This window comes from Ptiloglossa arizonensis, chromosome 12, assembly GCF_051014685.1.
Source record: "Ptiloglossa arizonensis isolate GNS036 chromosome 12, iyPtiAriz1_principal, whole genome shotgun sequence".
In the NCBI taxonomy this organism is placed as follows: domain Eukaryota; kingdom Metazoa; phylum Arthropoda; class Insecta; order Hymenoptera; family Colletidae; genus Ptiloglossa; species Ptiloglossa arizonensis.
The window spans coordinates 13,740,156-13,761,053 of NC_135059.1; the positions used below are offsets into that span (position 1 = coordinate 13,740,156).

A 20,898-nucleotide genomic window follows, 5' to 3' on the forward strand; every position below is an offset into this window, starting at 1 on the left:
CGACGATTGATTTTATTTTTTGCGCTCTTCGCGTTACGTTATTTATTTTATCCGTTACGTTTCTCTTCTCTTCCGTTATTTTTACTTTTGCGCAAAAAGGTATCGATTCCGAGTAAATAAATAATTGTTACAGATACGAGTTATCGCGGCATTTTTAAAAGTCGCTGACGCGAAAATAACACCGTTAATAAACGCGTTATGAAATTTTAACAAACGGTGGAGAGCTACGGACACACGGAGCATCCTTCGTACGAAACTCGATAATTTTTTTTCAGTTTCGATTCGCGTCTCTCTTATCTTTCGAACGTTTCTTCGCGTTCAGGGATCGAAGATCCGACGCGAATCTATTCTCCAACGTCACGATACAACGTATTCTTGAAAATTTTAGAGCTCGCTCTTTTTCTTCGTTCGCTTCACAATCGAGAAATTATTTCGGGTTCTTTGTTCGAACAGAAGGAGGAATATTCTACGCGTACAAGGAAGGTAACGAAGCTTCGGATAATGGATGTTCCGTTGTAATATTTTATACTTGTTTCAACGTACAGACGTAGTCTCTGTGGTATTGCCGTGCATTTACGAATCACCGTATATAACGCAGAGCAGTTTTATTAACTCGAGATACAGAAACGGTAGTACTTTCCTCGTTCGAATACTTCGTTACTGGAACTCTTTGCTATTCCAACGTTCCATTGTATCGTGAAACCGAAAGCGTGTACGTTAATTTTTAACGATACGATCGCATCTTCGTAACGACGAAAAACGATAGAAAGCGATTCTTAAATCGGAGACTAACGCAACGTTAAAAAAATCGCACGCTGGATGGAAAAGTCTACGATCATCGACGTTCGTTCGCGGGGTTTGCAAAAAGAATCGTATACGTAAAAATGTTCGATTTCGGGTAGTCAAATACTCGAACGAGTCCATCGAAAGAGCTTCTGTTATTTTATCCGAAATGTAGAACAATCGACTTTGAAAAATCTGTGAAAAAGTTACTTGCGATCGAAAAAAACTGGAAAGATCATCGACGAAACGTATCGTGGAACGATCGATCTCGAGAAAATGTATCAAAAAATTATTCGCGATCGAGAAAAGCTAAAACGATCATCGATATTGTTGTTTCGTTTGCGTTACTCTAACCGAAACGCGGAGAGACAAATTTCCGAAAAATCTATGAAAAAATTATTCCCTACCGAGAGAAGTTGAAACGATGGTTCGTATTACCGATTTCTCTTATTTCTCGGAAAAAAAGTTGGCGAAAAAGTTATTCGCGATAAACGAAGGGTAGAAAACATTATTAATTTTCGTTACTCCGTTGGAAACTTGTCACGATCGATCGTGGAAAAGTAAGCGTTCCGTTGTAAAAGAAGTTCCCCTAGATTCGTGTCCTGTCGTACTCGATCCCATCGCTACGGGCGAGAGTAGTCGGCTGGGTATTTATGCGAGCGAGCGAGCGAGAGAGCGATCACAGTCGCGCTCGGTTCTTTCGTTGCTTCTTTGTTTCTCGTGGTGCGTTACACGCACATGTGCACATGTGCATATGTGCACATGTGCACATGCGCGCATGGGCACATGCGCGCACCCACAACCGTCACCGATGAAAAAATGTCGCCGCGGTCTGTTCGCTCGCTGGCCCCGTCTACGGCCGTGTCTGTCTGCGTTTCGCTCGACGCGAGTCCCCGCGCCATTTACAGATCGCCGAACGAGAAGAAACTTTGCGTCTCTTGCCCCCGATCCTCGACGCCTCCGAGGAATAACGGTCCTCCGGCGGCGGAAGGTGCAAGAACGGGCTCGAAACCCCGATCCTGCGCGTTTCTCTTCCTCCCCTCGTCGATCTCGCGCTCGCGTCCACGCTTCCGGAATTCCGCGGAAACCGATCTCGCGTTTTCGTCCAGTACTGTAATCGAATCGTGCGGTTTCTCGTCCTCGTCGTCGTTGTCGTCGTTGTCGTCGTTGTCGTTGTCGTTGTCGTTGTCGTTGTCGTTGTCGTTGTCGTTGTCGTGGTCGTCGTCGTCGTCGTCGTCGTTGTCGTTGTTGTTGTTGTCTTCGAACGCGGAGAACGGTCCACGGTGACAAATGCATCCGTCTACGTGGTTGTCTGAGGCGCAATTAAAAATACATCCGCTGACCCATTTTCCGTATTTTTAGGTCGGAGGATACGTATATTCGACGCGAATATATTCGGCGGATCATCGTGTCTCAATTAATCGCGCGAGCACCGATGGAAAACTGGGTCGACGCGAGACTCGGGGACACGCTCGGAAAAGTAAAACGGTTCGAGCAGGAATTTTTACCGATTGACTATTCGTCCTTCCCTGAAATAGATATTTCCGTCTGCATAACGCCGAACCGGGCTAATTCCATTCCCAGTCCCGTTGCAACAATCGTACAACGGATTCGCGCTGCGCGCGATACCCATTGAAACGATCGGACGATTAATTTCTTTTTCTTTCCATGGTTAACGCGCGAGAAGGCCAGATCCCGAGCCGGCGGTCGGTTTCGCTCGTAAAAATCGATCGATGGCTGGAAATATAACGTTTCGGTCGATTTTGTACCTCGGTGAGATTCTTCGGGCTCTCGACGCGTCGTCGAACGCGTTCGAATCGCGCGTTTCGACGCATCGATCGAGCGTTCTAGAAGCAACGACGCGACGCGACGCGACGCGACGCGACGCGGCGGTTGGTCCGAGTGCAGCGCTAGTTGCACACCCGTAGTTGCAGTGGAACAAGACTGTATTGGAATAGACACGCACTAGGCGGCGATGCAAGTAGTCGCGTCTATTGCTAGGCGGACAGAGAGAGGTTGCGCGTTCCTTTCGAACGCTCGTCGTTTTCCATTGTTTCCGATCTCGCGTCTTTCGATCGTGCTCGCATTCCAATTCGATTTGGTCGTTCAAACGGGATCCTACTCTTCGACACGGAGAGTACGAGACGTTGGATAGTTGGTAAAAAACGGATCGAATCTATCTCGAATTCGACAAAAGTGAGCAATTCACCGCGCGGAGCCGACGAGTCGATCTTTGGAAGTAATCGAGAATCGTATCGGGTCGAACGTTTCGGTCGGCCTTGGAGGTCCGCGACTGGGCAAAAATCGCTCGGCGGTGTCAACATTCCCCTTCGACGCGGTAATACGTTCTTCGAAAGATCCGCGAGAAACGGGGTACGAAACTGATTTTAAACTATTCGCGGAACTCTTGGTATTTTTCAGCGAGCGCGGAACTCGATGCTAAGACGTAGAGTAGCACGTGTCGAGGTACGAGACACTTTGAACATTTTCTTTAATTCTCGATGCGCGCGGCTCGGAAATACCACGGGGGAAATATCGCGCCTGAGTCCGAACGGGGTCCTATCTTTGTTAATTTTTAATAAATATTAACGACGACGGTTCGTCCGGGTCCGAGAGGATTCAGACGTGGCAAGGGGGAGGGTCGATCGTCCGTAACTCGAAAACCGAGATACGTTGGAACGACGTTTTTATTCGTTTCGATGTGCAGATTCGCCTTCCGAAGTATAGACATTTCTGAAAAGAGAGGAAAAGAGAGGAAAAGAGAGGAAAAGAGAGAAAGGAAAGAAACGCAGTCGCAGCGTATAGAAAGAATCGAAACAGTCGAGGCCTTTGCAAAACGCGTCGCCGTTCGCGATCCACTTTTAATTTCGAGCAATGGTACGAGACACGGGGGCACCCGTATCTCGGGGGCTCTCGAAACGTTTAGAAGTAAGAAATCGCGCGGAAAGCGTGGGAACGTCGCGGTGGCCCCCGTATCCCCGCGATTGAAATCGAATTCGATCCGCGGGCAGGACACCTCGGTGCCGCTACGGCCGCGTCGCTCGAACCCGTCGAACGTGGTTACGATTCGGTGACTAATCCGTCGACGATACATCGACGCTGGTTATTTTCAGTCGGGCAAACATTGGCCCCGGTGGTTTCCGTCATTCGTCCTGGTTCTCGTCGCGCCGTGCAGGAAAAAAAGAACGGTGGCGGGGGGGCGGGAGCGGGGGCGGGCGGGAACGAAGCTTCTCCCAAGTCCGCTAACGTTTCGTCGTGGCTCGTGGAGCCGGAATCGCAGGAAATTGACCGAGCAATTCTCACCTGAGGCGAGCGGCTCGGCGGCGGTGGCGGCGGTGGCGGCGGCGGTGGCGGCGGTGGCGGCGACGGCGTCGCTCGGGCCCCTAACACATTCCCACGTTTCGACGGTGTATCGGGCCGGTAGAACTATACCGACGAAAAGAAATAATTGGTTGTTTGGCTGTCGGCGGATTAGCCCGTTCGAGGTCAACGGCCGCCAAATGTTTGCGAATGCAGTAGGAGGGAGGGAAAGGGTACCGGTTCGAACCGAAACATTGGCGAGGGGACGAGGGATGAGGAACGAGGGAGGTGACGACCGCGAAGGGAGGGAGGGAGCACGAGGGGTCACCAGTGGGGGGACGGAGGGGAAAAGGAAAAAGAGAGAGAGAGAGAGAGAGCGAGAGCGAACGAGCGAGAAAGAGAGAGAGAGCGAGAGAGAGGGGGGGGGGGCACGTACGATGCAGCCGCAGAGACTCAGACCCCGCATATTCTTGCCCCTGCTGCTGCTGCCTCTGCCTCACCCCCCACGGGAACCTCGCGTGTGTAGAGTGCATTTGGGACGCGCGTACGCTCGCTGCCTAAAGAGGATGATATTCTTTATCGCTGCAGTTTCTGTCTATTGGGACGAATTCATGCGGCGGTCGTTGGCAACCGCGTTAACCGGCAGGTGCGCCGGTTTAACGAGCGTACACCGGGGTTCAAAGCTGCCGAAAAAAAAGGGCGCTTTTCAGGGTTCCCGGTCTCGGCGATACGCCTGGCACCGGTAACCGCGAACAGCGATTCTCCGTTTCCTTGGTTTCGTCGTCGATCGCGGATCGTCAAAGTTCTTGCACCTCGCAGCGATCCGTTGGAAAACTCTCCACCGGAGTTTTTCCGGCACGCGAACGCATCGTGGAAAAAATGATCGGATCGATTTCGCGTACGGTGAACGGTGCGTTTCGAAACGTATCGTTTTCGCGTAGCGGTATTTTTTCGGCTCGAAATCGGCGTTGGTTCGAGCACAGGACGACGCGCGGCGCGCGCGAGAAGGCGGCATCGTGATTTCGTAGGCCTCGTTACTTAAACGGTGATGCGCGCGGGGACAGGGAGGGGTGGTCGATGGAGGAGTAGAGGAGTAGACACGTGACGTAGAATGGTGGGGAGCCGGTAATGCGTGCGAGTGAACCGGTAGGAAAGGTGGGACGGTAGGGGCGGTTACGGGGTAGGAACGCTTCTTGGTCCAGTGTTCCGCGATAGGTAGCCTTGAACTCGGTACACCGGTACACGTCACCGGCCGATGCGTACCGGTTCTCCGGTTATGGATTAGCGAAAAACCGATCGGAATTCGGCTATCCGCTATTTCGTAGCGGCGCGATAACCGTCGTCTCCGTCTCCGCCTCCGCCTCCGCCTCCGCCTCCGCCTCCGACTCCGACTCCGACTCCGACTCCGACTCCGACTCCGACTCCGACTCCGACTCCGACTCCACCGCGACTTTCGACCTAATTGTCGTCCAACGAGCACGTCGAAACGCTCGATGAAACGCTGAAAATATTATCCTTTCATATTTCAAGACGGTTTAACGCGAAGGAGGACGGATATAAATAATACCGCAATTCTATCGATCGCGTTCTGGAAAATTTCTCCGCTCGGGAACGGTTTCGAAACCGATTCTACCCGCGACCTCGCGAACCGCGCAGACGAGGAACGACGCTTTCGACACCCTGTCCAAGCGGAAAGGTCGGTTACGCGTTCTCTTTCGTCGCGCGTTACGAACGCTTTTTTTACCGGAATTTCGATCGGTCGCCGGCTCGAATTCGTCGACGCGTAGTTTCGGTTATCTCTCGGGTTTTCTCCCGTCTTCCCCCACCGGGCCATTAATTTTTCAACCGTAGCCTCGATTCTGCAAACACAGAGGTGTACGGGAAGCGGCGCGAGGCATCCTGAATATGCACGTTCAAGGGCAACTGACTCATAGACACTCCGCGGCGTATTCCATAGGAAGCGGCCGCGGCCGCGGCCGAAGGTATCGTCCACCTCCGCCGGAGGCAAAACAGACGGAATAAAAAGGACGTGGCGTTTTCTTTGCGTCTCAATGGCGTATCGTCAACGAGAATACCGACTACGCGTCACGTCGTCGTCGTCGTCGTCGACGTCGTCGATGATATCCAATTTCCAGAATCGTTCCCGATCGTCGATCGGGCCAGTTCGCGGCCCGCCACGCTCGTTTAATTGGCGCTTCGGATCGAATCGGAAAAATAAAAAACTAACCGGCATTTACGGATTTCGCGGCCGGCGGGTAACTATAACCACCAACCGGGCGGGGGGATGGAGCGCGAACCGTGTGATTCATCGTGCAAACGCTCGATTTTTCTGTTTTCGGGCACAGCTGCGCGCACGACTCGACTCGACTGGACTGTACTCGACTCGACTCGACTCGACTCGACACGATGCCACGCGACGCGATAAATGTTTTATTTAGAAATATTTTTCCCCGTCGAATTAATTCCCGAGCATAAAAGGATTAATTTCTCCGGCGCGATGCGCGCGTGCCTGTCTGCCTGCGTGCGTGCGTGCGCTTTTTTTTGTTTTTCTTCCTTTCCGTTTGTACGCGCGTTCTTTTTTTTCATTTTTTTTTTTTTTATTTTTCATTTTCGACGCATCAACGATCACGCGGCGCGCACACGTATCCCGGGTTAGGTATTTATTTATTTATTTTTTGTTTTCCACCCCGGAAACGTTGTTTCGCAGCTCGTGGCAGCCGGCAGGCCCGCGTCGTCGTCCCGTTCGCGGGACCGCGCGCCGTGAATTACTCTCTCTCGACCAAGGTCAATGGGAACGTTCCTCCGGCGCGACCGCGGTGTCGGCCAGAAGACTCCTCGCAGGATTCCGGGAAACGGGTCGCGCGGAAACATTTCTAGGCGATCTAGTCTCGAAGTATAGGTGCCACCAGCCCTCGGCTTTGGCTCCTAGGAATCCAATCAATAAATATTACAATGGAACCCCTAGAGAAGTAGGGGAGCGTATCCTCCTCTCGTCGTCGCTACCCCTCTCCTCTCCCCCGTGGGTTCCCTCGGTCGCCACTCGACTCGCTAGGTCCTCTCTGTCGCTCGCTCGCGTCACTCGCTCGCTCGCTCGCTCGCTCGCTCCTCGCGACTCCTCCGGCTGTCGCGTCGGTGGAAAAAGGATCTGTCCTACGTCGCGCTCTCGCAGTCGTCGCGTTCCCTCGTCCTTCCACGCCTCTCGTCCTCGGCTACGTCCGCGAAACTCTGCTTCTTTCTCTCTTGCTCACTTTTTTCCATCGCTTTACCCTACTCCTTTTACCCTACTGCCGCCCCTCTGCCTTTCTCGCCCCGTTCCACGTCTCCCTTGTTCCCTTGCCCTTCCTAAGCCCGCACCAACTCCCGTTCCGCACCCCTCTCTCCTCCCTGGTCGTACACGGGTGCGCGCGCGCGCACGCACACACGTACACGGACAGAGACACATACGCGTACACACAGTGTCGCGCGGAAGGGAGCACGCGCGCGCGCGCGAGCGTACTCGCACGTACATACACACACCCTACACGCCCCTTCGTCCCTCTCATCCAGCGGCGTTTACATTTTACTTTTCTAGTAGCGAATTAAAACCGCGTTCATGCGCAGCCCGCGGAAGGGCGTAATGATTTTTTGAGGGGCGAATCGAGTGGGGTCGCCTACAGCACCGACGGAGGGGGTAGTAGCTGCGGGCGCGAGCTTAGCAGGAGCAGGATGGCAGAAGGGATCGCGAGACAGGCCGACTGTCGAATAGATGGATTGAAGCTAGACTCTGCCCGCCGGGAGGGGAGGAGCGAGAGAAAGAGGGAGCAACGTCGCGCGATAAAATAGCGACCAACGATTACGAGGATTCGACTACCGGTGCCTTCGAAATTTCACCCCGGATGGAAACGTCGTCGTGGTCGTCGAGAGGTCGAGATCTTCGAGGAGCACGAGGCCAGTCCCGGAGCTACGTTAACGTCGAGAGAGTCGTTCGTAGAGCTTTCCTCCTTGGCGTAAATCGAGACATCGAGATTCGGCTCGGCTCGGCGCGTCGCGGACGTTAGCGCGCGGGAACAGCGTCGCGGACGCGGCGCCTTAAAAATTCCAGACTCCGGCACTTTTAATTGGAAGTCGTTAGCTTTGCGCATTTTCGTCTCGCGGGCTAACGGACGAAGCGCGGGGTGGGCACGACGACGGGGGCGAGTGAAAGAGAACGGGGGAGGAGGGTTGCGGAGGAGCGCTCGAGGAGCGAGCCCAAGAGAGAACGAGAGGACGAGGGAACGAGAGAGAGAGAGAGAGAGGCGGACCGGGCGGGCAAGTCGGCGGGATGAAAGGGGAGCCACGGCCGATGCGGCCACAGGCATAAAGCTCCCCCACCATCGAGCCATCGGCTCTCTTTTCTCTCTTCCTCTCTCCTCTCTCCCTGCGTACGCACTATTTTTTAGTCCGCACTTATTACGACAGATGTCTCATGCTCCGATAAAGAATAACGACGGCCGGCGGGCGCCGTTTTCCCCCCCGCGTGCTAGTCCTAACCAGACTTGGGAGCTGCAGCCCGTACTCTCGGCGCTTCTCGTGGTGGCTCTCGTGGTGTCGTCGTGACACGCCGCGACGCGACACGGTTACGTTACCTTGCGTTTACGCACACCTTCCTCGCTCTCGCTCTCTCCGGCTTCTTACTCTTCTTCTTTTCTCTCTCGTATCGTAACGCTCCCGCTCTCGCGATTCTCGCCACCCTCGCCCTGGAGCGAGGGCTCCACCTCTCTCCTCCCTCCCTCTCTTACGCGCTCGGAACGTGTTGCGCCGCCGTGACAGTGACTTTGTTCCTCGACGTGTCAACGGCTGGCTAGTTCGTCGACTGGTGTGTCTGTCCGCTCCGCTAACGCGATCCGCTCGTGTCCACGCGAGAGATAACTCTTCGCTCACGGTGTGCGACGGCGGCAGTGGCGGTGGAGGCGGAGGCGGTGGCGGTGGTGGTGGTGGCGGCGGCGGAGGCGGTGGCGGTGGTGGTGGTGGTGGTGTTGGTGGTGGTGGTGGTGGTGGTGGTGTTGGTGGTGTTGGTGGTGGTGGCGGCGGCGGCGGCGGCGGTGGTGGTGGTGGTGGTGGTGGTGGTGGTGGCGGCGGCGGCGGCGGCGGCGGCGGCGGCGGCGGTGCTGGTGTCCGAGTGCGCGTGGAACGAAGCGACGAGAGAGATCCTTCGCATTCCGGAGAGTGTGGAGCGCGCGGCAATTTGCGTCACGGTGGCTGCTCGCATCCCGAACCGAGAGAAACACGTGGCTAGGTGGGTAGGTCGTGCGTTAAGCGTGTGTGCGTGCGAGAGATTCGAAATTCCCGCGCTCGCGAGCCGACCGAGTTCGCCGCTTGACCGGTGTTTTCGTATTTCGCGGGAACTCGACGAGCGAGCGAACTAGCAAGCGAGAGAGAGAGAGAGAGAGAGAGAGAGAGAGAAAATTCCCTCTCCTCGTAATAGTTACGTGTTACCGCGCTCGCTTGGGCGTTGTAACGGCGACCGGCAAAGTCGGTATTCTCCCCTCGTGCCTACGAGGGCTAAACGCGAGCAACCCTCTTCTCCTCGTCTCGTCGCGCGGATCGAACGGGAAGAAACGCGCGAGAGGCGCACCCGGTCGCGGAAAACCCGTTCGGAAGGAAGAACGGTTGCGAGCGGCGGAGGACCGTGGTGCGTTAGCACCGGGACGGGGTAGTAGGGGGCGTTCGGTACGAAACGCACGTGATCGAGGCGTCTGACAGGTGCCGCGAGGTAAACCTCGTTTCCTCGCGCCTCGAGCGTAACGCGCGCGTGCCGATCCTGTTCGTTCGGTCGCGTCAGGTTTGTCGGAAGTAGAAGAAAATTGGAGGTTGGTCCGGGCGGTAGACCGCGACGGTGGGTAAAATTTGAGACGCCCCCAGTGGTCGGTCCGCTGTTCACCGCGATCCTTGGCGAAATCTGCTCGGGTCTCGGTCTCTCTTTCCCGTCTCTGTTCTCCCGCTCGGTATTTTTTTCCTCCCGCTCGCTCCGACTCCCTCGGTTACTCTCGCGCTCGTTCGTCCGCCGCGTCCTCTCCGTTCGTCCGTGTCCGCCCGCGCGTGTACGTGTGTCTCTCCGCGGTGTCTCTCTCCTTCTCTATCTCCGTCTTGTTTTCTCCGGTCTCTCGGTCTCTCTCTCTCTCTCTCTTTGGCGCTTCCCCTCGGACGGATCGGGCTCCTTCTCGCTCCGCTGTGGTTGGTTCTCTCGCTCGCGGTACCGGCGATCGTCGGCTTTTCGTACGTTTTCGTGCGGCCTCGCTGCCGCGCCGCGACGTACGCCCGCGTCGTCGACGAAGGCGGCACACAGCTGCACAGTCGTGACGTGACGTTTCGGGGGTTAGTTCGCACGGTATGTGACGGAGAAAGAGGCCACCGGTGGACTGTGGGTGCTCCTCGCCAACGTGCTCCGCGCCCGAGGACCCGTCGTGCGTTTCCGGTTTTCGAACCGCATCGCCGCGCGACAGCTCTTTCTCTCTTTCTCTCTTTCTCTCTTTCTCTCTTTCTCTCTTTCCCTCGTTTCGTCTCGATCTCTCGGTCGTTCTCTCTTTCTCCGTGTTCTCTCTCAGTCTCGGTCCGTCGTCTCGTCGCGCGTCGCGCGTCGCGTCGCGTCGCGTTGCGTCGCGTCTCCTTTCTTCGCGCGGCTCCGGTCGGTGCTTTCGTTCACGGTTGTTCGTCGCTCTGGTAGGCGCCGTGACATGTGACCCTCCTTCGGCCGATTCTCTCGATCACGGCGAATCGACGAATCGCGAGGCCCTGCCCCGTCGGAAAGCGGGAAACCGTTCCGCTCTTTCCCTGGGCCACCTAGAGTATTTTTTTCCTTCCCTCTTTCTTTCTTTCATTCTTTCTTTCTTTCTTTCTTTCTTTCTTTCTTTCTTTCTTTCTTTCTTTCTTTCTTTGCTCCTTTCCTCTCGCTCGGTAGTCGTCGCTTCGGTTCGCATACGGCTCGGCCACGCGCCGAAACCGCACGCGGATTTCCTTCGGCGCTATCTTACCGGCGAAATTCGCGGCGTACGATCATTCGCCGCGCGACCGTCCCAGCGTGTGCGACCGAGCGTTATTTCGTCGCCGCGCGTGTCCTCCACGGTCGTCTCCGTGACGAATTAATACCGATTCGAACGGTGAGCTCTCCTCGGTAGCGGGCCGATTTCCCGCGATCCGTCGTCGACCGATCGCGAACGAAGCCAGAGGACACGGTCGAAAGCACCGGTGACTGACGGACGGACGAACGAACGAACGCCGGACCGACGCGTCGATCGCAACGATCGGTCCGTCGAGAATGACTTTCCGGCACGAAGCAGCAGCACTACTGGCCGAGTGTAGGGGACTTATTCGCGAACTTGTGAAGTGCGCACTTTTTTGCGAGGTGGCGTTGTGGAGATAAAACGCAGACCAGTTTCAATTCAGTTCATTGTTACGGTCATTAGCTTACGCGGCATGACGAGTGATAGGTGTGCTTTCGCGATAACGCAACCGCATTTTTCGAACTGTGATTCCTCTCTGGATAGTGTTGTGGTGAATGTGCCTTAGAAATTACGAAAACCGTAAACAGCCATTTAGCCGCGATCGCAAAGGAAAAGGTAATCAGTGTACACCGAGACCGGTCTCTCTCTCTCTCCCTCTCCCTCTCTCTCTGTTCGTCTCTCCTCTTCTCCTCCGAATCGCGCGTCGATTTTGCGAAACGCGTTACGATCGTGCGTGCCTGCGTGCGTGCCTGCGTGCCTGCGTGCCTGCGTGCCTGCGTGCGTGCGTGCTTGCGTGCGTGCCTGCGTTCGTGCCTGCGTTCGTGACTGCGTGCGCGTGCACGGCTACTTTTTCTTTTTCTATTTCTCGACGTTTCGAGAGGGATAATCGTTGCCACCGTGTATATTTTCCGCACTGCGCAGCTCTTTCGTCGGTAAACGGTGACGAAGAAAAGACGGAATCGCGGTCTCCTCTGTGTACCTTTTTTTTTTTTCTTTTCCCGTCGTTTCCCCGTCGCGTCACGCGCCGAAGAAACATATTTAGAAACGAGCACGGTAAATAAACTCGACCTTCGTCTATTCGGTATTGTCCTCCGGATCGCCGATGGTCGCGGTTCTCGGGATTCTCTAGCATCGAAGCGTTTCGCCAGGCCAGGATTTTCACGAGACTGCGAAACTTATCGCGAATTCGTCACACATAAATTTAGCAGTGCGCGATAGCGAACTTAAAAAGAGTCTGAAAACAGTTTCCGAATCGCACCGCGCACCCGGCTTATGATAAACGAGTATCGAGAAAAAAAATTTTTCTCTTCTCTTCTCGCGCGCCGCTACACACCGCGAAACCGAACGATAATCGTTCGCGCGTAACCAAAATGTCCAAGTAAATATATTTACCCGTGTCCCGGTCGTCGCGTCGCGTGTTCGGTTCCTCGTGTCCGTGTTCTACGTGCGCGTTGTCGTCGTCGTCGTCGTCGTCGCCGCGTTAATTGCTATTTTCTTCGTGGCGTTCGAGCGGCACCGAAAAATATAAACCGAGAGCGTAAAAATACCTTCCGAAACGACGATACGACGATTTATCAACGGAAACGTTATAAAATAGCGTACGCGGTGTCTGTGGCGTTCCTTATCGTAAATAACGCGTTAGAGGATACAACAAAAAGGGAGGGGGGGGGGGGGGGGGAAATATAACGAGAACCGTACGGTATCGACGATCGTTAATTCCATTTCTTCGCATCGAGGCTTTTGTCATGGCAATACCACCACATACGGACCCGTAGCGAGCGAGCACTGTAAATTTGTTTTAAGATCTTTCCTCGTTTTTTTTTTTATCATTTTGCTAAGATAACACTATCAGCATACATTTAATGCCTGCGCTTTTATAAGTGGCGGAGAGAATTATTTAATCGTACGTTCTGGCTTCGCTCCAGCCTGGCGACCTAATTTTCTCGTATGGTGCGAATAAAAAGTAGCGTATGTAATTCCTCGCCGTCTATTTTTACGCCGTGCACTCTTCAATTTTTATTCTTCGTAGGCTCGCGACGTCATCCCGTCCCGATTTTAATTCGTACGGTTTCTCTCGGATGTAACGCCGCGCGGTTCCTCGCGGTTCCTCGCGGTTCCTCGCGGTTCCTCGCGGTTCCTCGCGGTTCCTCGCGGTTTCGCACTCGAGCCTCTCTTCGCGGAGATCGCGGCTCGATTCGCCTCTGGCCGTGTTCGCGTTCCCGATGCCACGTAAAAATACCGCGTACTCGGGAGCGTCGTTTTGCAACGGTCCGCCGCGGGTGGAGAAGCGTTTTACGCTACACCCGTATTTTTATTCCGTTGGAATTAATAACATATGTTTCGCACGCGCGGACGCGCAGCCGCGCGCTCGCGACACCTTCGGTCCGCTCTCGCCCCGTGCAGAGCGCGAGAGAATCTGCGTATTAATTCGTCCGTTATATAAAAAGTTTCTCGCGGTACCGGGAGAGCCTAAGGAAATTGACATCTGTTCTAATGCCACACCTACGGTAAACACGCCGGTTAAATACCAGTCGATACCGAAGCATTATATAATCCGTACCCGTTGTTTATCGGGTCGATGAAATTTCGCCTTCTTTCTCCTCTTTTTTCCTTTTCCTCTCTTCCTCCTCTTCCTCCTCTTCCTCCTCTTCCTCCTCTTCTCGCTCTCCCTCGACCCTTTCCCTCCCGGTCCTTGTCTCGATCGAGCGGACGCGTCGTCGGGCAATATTCCGCTCGCGCTCGCGCTCGCGCTCGCGCCCTCGCCCGCTCGCGGGTTGCAACGGCGTTTCTTTAGTTCGAAACGATGTTTTACGAGAGCGGTCGATTTTTCCGCTCGAGCCAGGAAATTTCAACCTTCCGATTTCGGTTTTCCGGGGCTCCCCTGCCGGACGTCGGGCGGAGACCCGCGCGTTCCCGATCCGAACTTGTATCGCTACCGATTCGAGCAGTCCATCGAAACGCTCCTTAATTCACTCGGAGCCGAAGCATTACGTTTCGTTAAGCGATAAGATAAGTCGGTGTCGGTTTAAATAGCGCACATATTATTTCTGATTATAGGTGAATAGATATAACGATGGTAGATACGCAACACTTTTGCCTGCGATGGAACAATTACCAAAGCAGTATAACGTCGGCGTTTGAAAACTTGAGGGACGATGAGGATTTCGTGGACGTCACACTGGCCTGCGATGGCAAGAGCCTCAAAGCGCACCGCGTCGTACTTTCCGCCTGCAGTCCCTACTTTAGAGAATTGCTCAAGGTAAGAAAACACTCTCGCGTCCGTTTCCTACCCTTAACCGATATTTTCTCTCTCGTTCCATCGTCCACGACCACCCCCGCGTCCACCACCACCACCACCACCACCTATCGTGCACAACCCCGCACCGAGCCGTAACCGCGACTCGATACATCGTCGAGCGCAACGTCAATGTTTAACTAATCCGAGAAAATGTCCCTTCTTCTCTTCCCCGCCTGCCCCCTTTTGCAGAGCACACCGTGCAAACACCCGGTGATAGTACTTCAGGACGTAGCGTTCAGCGACTTGCACGCTTTGGTGGAGTTCATCTATCACGGGGAAGTGAACGTGCATCAGCGTTCCCTTAGCAGTTTCCTGAAGACCGCCGAGGTACTCAGGGTATCGGGGCTCACGCAACAGGCGGACCAAACGGACAGGGACGAGGTAAGTTTCGTTTCGTTTCGTTTTCGTCGGCTTCGATCCTTCGACCTTGAGAGTCCGCGCGCCGAATTCGAACCCGAATTAGTCGAGCTCGCGCGACGCGAAATGCGCGAAAACGGCGGAGGGTGGATGGCGGAGAGCGGAGGGCGGAGGGCGGAGGGCGGAGGGCGGAGGGCGGAGGGCGAAGAGCGACGCCGAATTCGCGGAGAGTCTCTCCTCTCCCTCTTCCCCTGCTAAAATTACATCCGTCGTAATGTAATATCGAGGCTCCCGGGCTCACCTCGCAAATTGATTATGCTTTGCATGTTATCTCTGACAGAGACGTGACTTTCAACTAAAGTGCCCGCCGCCTTATCTCGCTGCACAATGTATATCCATCTTGATTCCAATCCATAATTGTCATAGGTCAAGCAAACAAAGATAACCGACCGCGTTACAAATAGAAAGTGAACAATCGTAATCGTTCCTCGCGGAGCATGCGCACCGATCGCGATACACGCCGAACGGATGCACGTTTCGGCACGTACGTTGCTAGCGAAAAGTAAAAAAGGAAACAAACGAACGAACAAACAAACAAAAAGTAAAGTTCACGGCGAGATCGCAAACCGTTCCCGCGCCCGCGCTCGCGCTCGTACGTTGTCTGCTGCGAAACTCGGCGATATACTCGCCGCGATACACCGTGCAACGTCTTCTCGGATTTGCAAATTTTCGCCCGATCCCTCGTCGATGCGCCGGTGAGCGACTCGAGGGAAATTGCGGGACAAAGGTAATAGGAGGAAACCGAGCTCGGTTACCTGGGAGAAACCCCCGGGTTTACGACGCGCCGGCGAGAATCCCGGAGGGTCGGGGGTTGACGGTAAAAGCTTTCGAAACTCGCGAGTAGCGCGGATAGCTCCTTTCGGCGCGCCTCGATCGAGGCGAAGGATCGTAGACGATCGACGACCTTCGAGACTCGTCGCGTACTCGGCTCGCGTTCGAAATCTCGAGGCTGCCGGTGCTGTAATTGGCGCTCGGGTATCCATGTGCGCGCGTACGCGCGTACTCGCTCGATCCTCTTCGAACGTTGGAAAAATTTCCGTAACGTTCGCGAATAGAATCGTCCGCGGGTACGCGGGCCCTGGAGCTCTCCGTTCGGTCGAACGGACGTAGAACGACGTTTCGCGGGGCGTTGCATACTTCTATCCCGGTTGTTTCTTTCCAGCTGTCCCACGTCCGCGCGCTGGCCGCCGGTGGCAATCATCTTCCTTTCCACGACAAATTGGAAGAGAGTTTCCCCCGGGGTGGTTCTCCGCCCACGCCGGTGACCCCGATACCACCCACCGTGCAGCAATTGCTACGCAGGGCGCAGATACGCAAGAACGAGAGACGAACGCCGGACCCGCACGAGGAGCCCACGAAGAAGACGAGGCTGTTGTCGCCCCCGCTGAACAACAACGACGCAACGCCGACGGACTTCTCGATGGTGAAGAACAACCATCTCTCGAGCAAGGTCGAGGGCAACGGCGTGCACGAGGAGACCAGCCCCCTGGAGGACAACATCAAGTGCGAGCCGTTGGAGCTTACCGGTGGCAACGGAGGGAACGGCGGCAACAACGACGACTCCTCGGATTCCGGAGCAGCGGCGTCGGACCGGCCACCGGCGTCGGCGAGCAGTAACGAGCACGAGGCCGAATCCGAGCACACCTCCACGCCAAATTTTTTGTCCGAGACGAAAATCTTCCCGCCCACGCCTGGAAGCTTTAATTTCAGTATGGCGGCGCTCGCCCCGGATCACATGCCGTTGTCAGGTACGCGAGCAAATTCACTACGAGACGGGCCTGTACGCATTGACCAATTTTGATCGTCTCCCTCGATCGTATACCCTCCACCCACACGCACACCCACCCCTTCGCCCTCTCGTTAGAGCCCCCCGCGACATCGAACTCCGACCGGGATGAACTTTCATCGAAGCAACCGTTCCTCGTACCGAACTTTACCCCTCTACGCTCCGAGACGAACGGTTCTCGGTGCACTCGTTTCGGCCGTTCGCATCGGCGACGAACCGTAAAAAAGGTTCGCTCGGTGATCGACCATCGCTTCGGTGGCACCCGATCACGGTCCCGGTGTCTTTTAAACTTGTTCCATATACCTTTAGGAATACCGAACGACGCTTTCTTTTATTATTCATTTTGACGATCGATCGGAACCGAGAGGACCACGTTACGGAAATACGGTTACTCTAAATACGGAATCAAATTCGGAATATGACCTGGAATTCAGGGGACGCGCCGGTCTAACCGGGACTCGAGTAAAACGAGACACCGATTATCGAGAAACCCCCGTATGCTTTTTCCTTCTCGTCGCGTCGTTCTTTTGCTCGAACTTGCCGTTTATTTGTCCGTATTTGGTCGTTATTTCGGTACAAACGCGGTGGAGGTCCCCGGTAGATATTTTTTCCTCGAGATTCTAGGGCCGTAGGACACCGCGAAGCTTCTTCGCGTACCCGATATCATTTTTCTTCTCTATTTTCGTAAATCGAAAATTCTTTCCTCGAGTCACTCGTAATTGCGAAGTTGCGTACAGGCCGTTGTTCGATCTTTCGCCGCGGTAGGACGTTCGTTGCTACGTGTGACGATAGTGAAATTTCCAGGATTGGGCCACGGGTTGCAACCACCGGACCTGGCAGGAACTTCGCAAGGTAAGAACATTCACTGTCAGCTCTGCCCCGTTAAATCATTGGAATCGATGCTCGATCGCGTTCGAGGAGGGAATCGGTCCGACGGACGACCCGCGATCGTAACCTGCCGTTGTCGCGAAACGATTCTCGATCGCTCTGTAAAATCGATCGTCGCGGGTCCGCTGGACGCGATTCCCCGGTTCTTTTGATTTTTCCAAGGGCACACTCTATGCTATTCCATTATTTTCCACCGACAGTCGATACATCGTGGCCGCAATCGTCTGCGGTGTAGCGGTTCGCTCTAATGAAAGTAACTAAAAAGACTTGTGCAGTTATATCGAACTAACAAATCACGAATTTACAAGAATGAATATTTCTTTTTTTCTTTTTTTTTTTTTAATATACACACACACACACACATATACTATATATACATATATACATATATACATATGTATATATATATACATGTGTATATATATATACATATATATATATATACATATATATACATATATATATATATATATATATATATATATACACACATGTATATATATATATATACATATACATGTATATATATAATTTATTTATTTGGTTGCGGTGAAAGAGCACTACTGTCTGCTTGGACGATTAAAACTTCTTTTAATTGGCATGCGTTACAAAAATCATCGATATCATCATTCCTTATTTGGTTTACCATTGTACGATTCGCCTGCATTCGCATTCTCATGACGTCACAGCGTTCCGCGTTTTTACCAATGAATTCGCGTCGTTAGAAGGAATTTATCTGCTGACTCGTTGTTCCTTTTTATTTTTCTCTTCCCGCTGGCCCTCGACTCGTCCTGCCCCCACTGTCCGACGTCACGAACGATCCCGAGGTTTTCGCTTCTCGTCAAGGGACGAAAATATTCGCTGAAATTGTTTACCTCGCGCCGATCGTCTTCTCGGGCGATCGATACGATTCGTAGATATCGTAAACGGAGATCCTCGGAAGAGAGGCCACGAATCGGAATCGCGAAGAACAGCAGATACATTCGCTCGAGCGGTCGCCGAATTCGCTGCGATCGCATTTTAATTGGCACGAAAACGATCGCGATGGAACCATCGGTTTGGCATCGCTGTAAAAAAATATCCGCTGTAATCAACCATACGACCAAGGAAAACGAGAATTCTCTCCATCCCACCCTTCGATTGTGAAAAGAACGAAAATAAAAAAAAGAAAGAATGTATAATACAAAGGAACGGAAGAAGTTGACGAGTTAACGATGCAGCGATGTTCTCTTTGTGTACACCTAATAATATTCTCGAAGAAGTTTTGCAGAGATATCGACCGATTTGCGTAAACCTTTTAAACGCTCGTCGAGTTTCGCGAAAGTCGCGTCAAGCGTCGCTCGATCGACGATTGCTCGTCGACGCACCGTAACACGTTCCTAGATGTATATTTATACGTGCCGTGCTCGTATTGTCCAATTCGTCGTTGAAGTATTTTTGTATCGGTGTTGTCGTCTCGTTAACGTTTGGTAACGGAGTACACGCCGCTGCCGCGATATCGCCGAAACGACAGCATTATGACATTGCTTACCACTTTTGTGTTTACGAATATACTTATACGTACGCGTGTACGTGTGCGCTGTATACGTGCATGTACGTCTATTTTTATATATATTCCGTATATACGATACATGGAATATACGTACACATGTACACGCGCGCGCGCGCGCGCACGTACGACACACGTATGACTCGAGATACACGTACGTTTCTTTTTATTGTATGTACTTTGCAGACATTTGCGTATCGACTAATCCGAAAGCTTAACAACGTACACCGTAATTGTACGTAATTATAATCGCGAAACGTTTCGTTACGAGACACCACTTTGCAGCTTGCTCGTTTTCAATTACGAAAGAGGATGCGATAGGTCAGGCCCAAGTTTGTCACGCTCCTTTATGCGTTACGTTCGAGCGACATTTGACCCTGACGCGGGTACCATATGGCGACGACGACGACGACGACGACGACGACGTCGTTTACGGTGGTATATCTCGACTTATTGACGATTTTTAACTCGCGCGACGAAAAAAAAGAATTCCAAGTGTCTCTTCTCTCTCTCGGCCGCGTATATATTTACACGCACACGCGCGCAGAGGCGCGCGCGCGCACACACTCTTTCTCTTTCTCTCTTCCTGTGCGGGGTGGGGGTTAACGGTAAACACGGTTAATAACGGTACGAGTTTCAACGTTCGGGATTCTGCGGCGAGAGAATATACGAGGTGTTCTCGTTTCGACGCGTCGAGCAATATTTGGGATAGACGCGTACCGAGCGTCGCGGATGTACTAATTTTTTCTTTAAATTATTTTTTTTTCTTTTGGTTTTTTCCCCGATCTTTTCCATTCGAGTCGACCCGGAATCGCGGGCGCGCCCTCGCGCGCGCGTATTTTCCACGATATCACCGGCGTGTACATATTTTATACATTCGTTACGTTCCTCCGGGGGATTCGTTGAATTTTTAAAGGCAAGTTCGGCGGAAAGTGGGAGCGACCGGGAGCCAGCGGTAGCCAGCGGGTTTCGTGATTTCGCGAACGGAAAGGGACGCGATCGCCGCGAAAAGTTCGGTTACGTTGGCTACTAGCGCGAAATACGTGTACATTGTTCCTCGGTCGCGATCCTTGGGGCGAAAAAGAGTCGAAGGGAGCCTTTAATACGAACGCGTCCCGACAGCGGCAGCCAGCGTCGTTAAGTAAATTCAGGTGTGGCTGCTCACCGCTCGTCTTCTCGATTAATATTTGAACGGCTGGCTTATACTAGGTTAGTACTGAAAAAGTTATCAGGGGCCGTCGATAAGGCCGCAGATGTTATCCACGAATTTCAAGGTCCCTCTATCTCCGACGAACGTGGCCAACTAAACATTGGCCTAACTAAAAATACGACGACCTTGGTACGCCACTCACGTTCCTACGGCGCAGTGCGAATCATTAGACACATTAAATTATACGCGACGAGTCGTTCGCGAGTTCGACCCCGTGTCCCCTCGTCGTCAAAATCGTCGAGTAATTTTCTCGCGACGCGTCTACTTTTCGAAAAATCGACTCTCTCTCTCTCTCTCTCTCTCTCTCTCTCTCTCGAGTTCCCTTTCTCTTTCTCCGATCGCGGTAGACAACAAAACGCAGCGAACGGGCAGAGGACGTTGCGGAGTTTTCGCGACGCAAAAATAGACGGTTGTTTGGACGGTTAAAAACGATACCCGCGGATCGTTCTCGCGCGGACGAAAATTTTCACATCGAGAACAATGGCGGTGCCGATCTCCGATCGATCGGACGTATTTTCGAATCCCGCGTTCGTTTTTTCGCAGGAATTTTTCTCGGCCAAAGACACACCGGCTTATCCGTCCGTCGGGCCCCGCGTACGCGGACGACTCGCGACAAGGCATTTTTCGGTTCCTCCGTGGCGGATTGCAACGCTCGTGATTTTTGGCAACGTTTCAAGCGTCGAACGCGAGATAGTTGCAGGGTCGTCG

General features: G+C 53.4%; 1 protein-coding gene across 11 annotated transcripts in view; it reads left to right on the forward strand.

Moving 5' to 3' along the window:
• Positions 1-20,898, forward strand: part of Br (broad-complex core protein) — a 61,129-nt gene that overhangs the window by 9,941 nt on the left and 30,290 nt on the right. For 6 of the 11 annotated variants that reach the window (XM_076324589.1, XM_076324592.1, XM_076324593.1 and 3 more), the window contains exons 1-5: positions 10,987-11,657; positions 14,100-14,301; positions 14,530-14,721; positions 15,920-16,505; positions 17,336-17,395. In XM_076324589.1, the coding sequence (XP_076180704.1) occupies positions 14,116-14,301; positions 14,530-14,721; positions 15,920-16,505; positions 17,336-17,395 (1,024 nt within the window). In that variant the 5' untranslated portion in view covers positions 10,987-11,657; positions 14,100-14,115. Of the gene's footprint in view, positions 1-9,214; positions 9,338-10,986; positions 11,658-14,099; positions 14,302-14,529; positions 14,722-15,919; positions 16,506-17,335; positions 17,396-20,898 lie in introns of those variants that run through there. The other 5 variants (XM_076324590.1, XM_076324594.1, XM_076324587.1 and 2 more) reach the window with 3 other exon arrangements.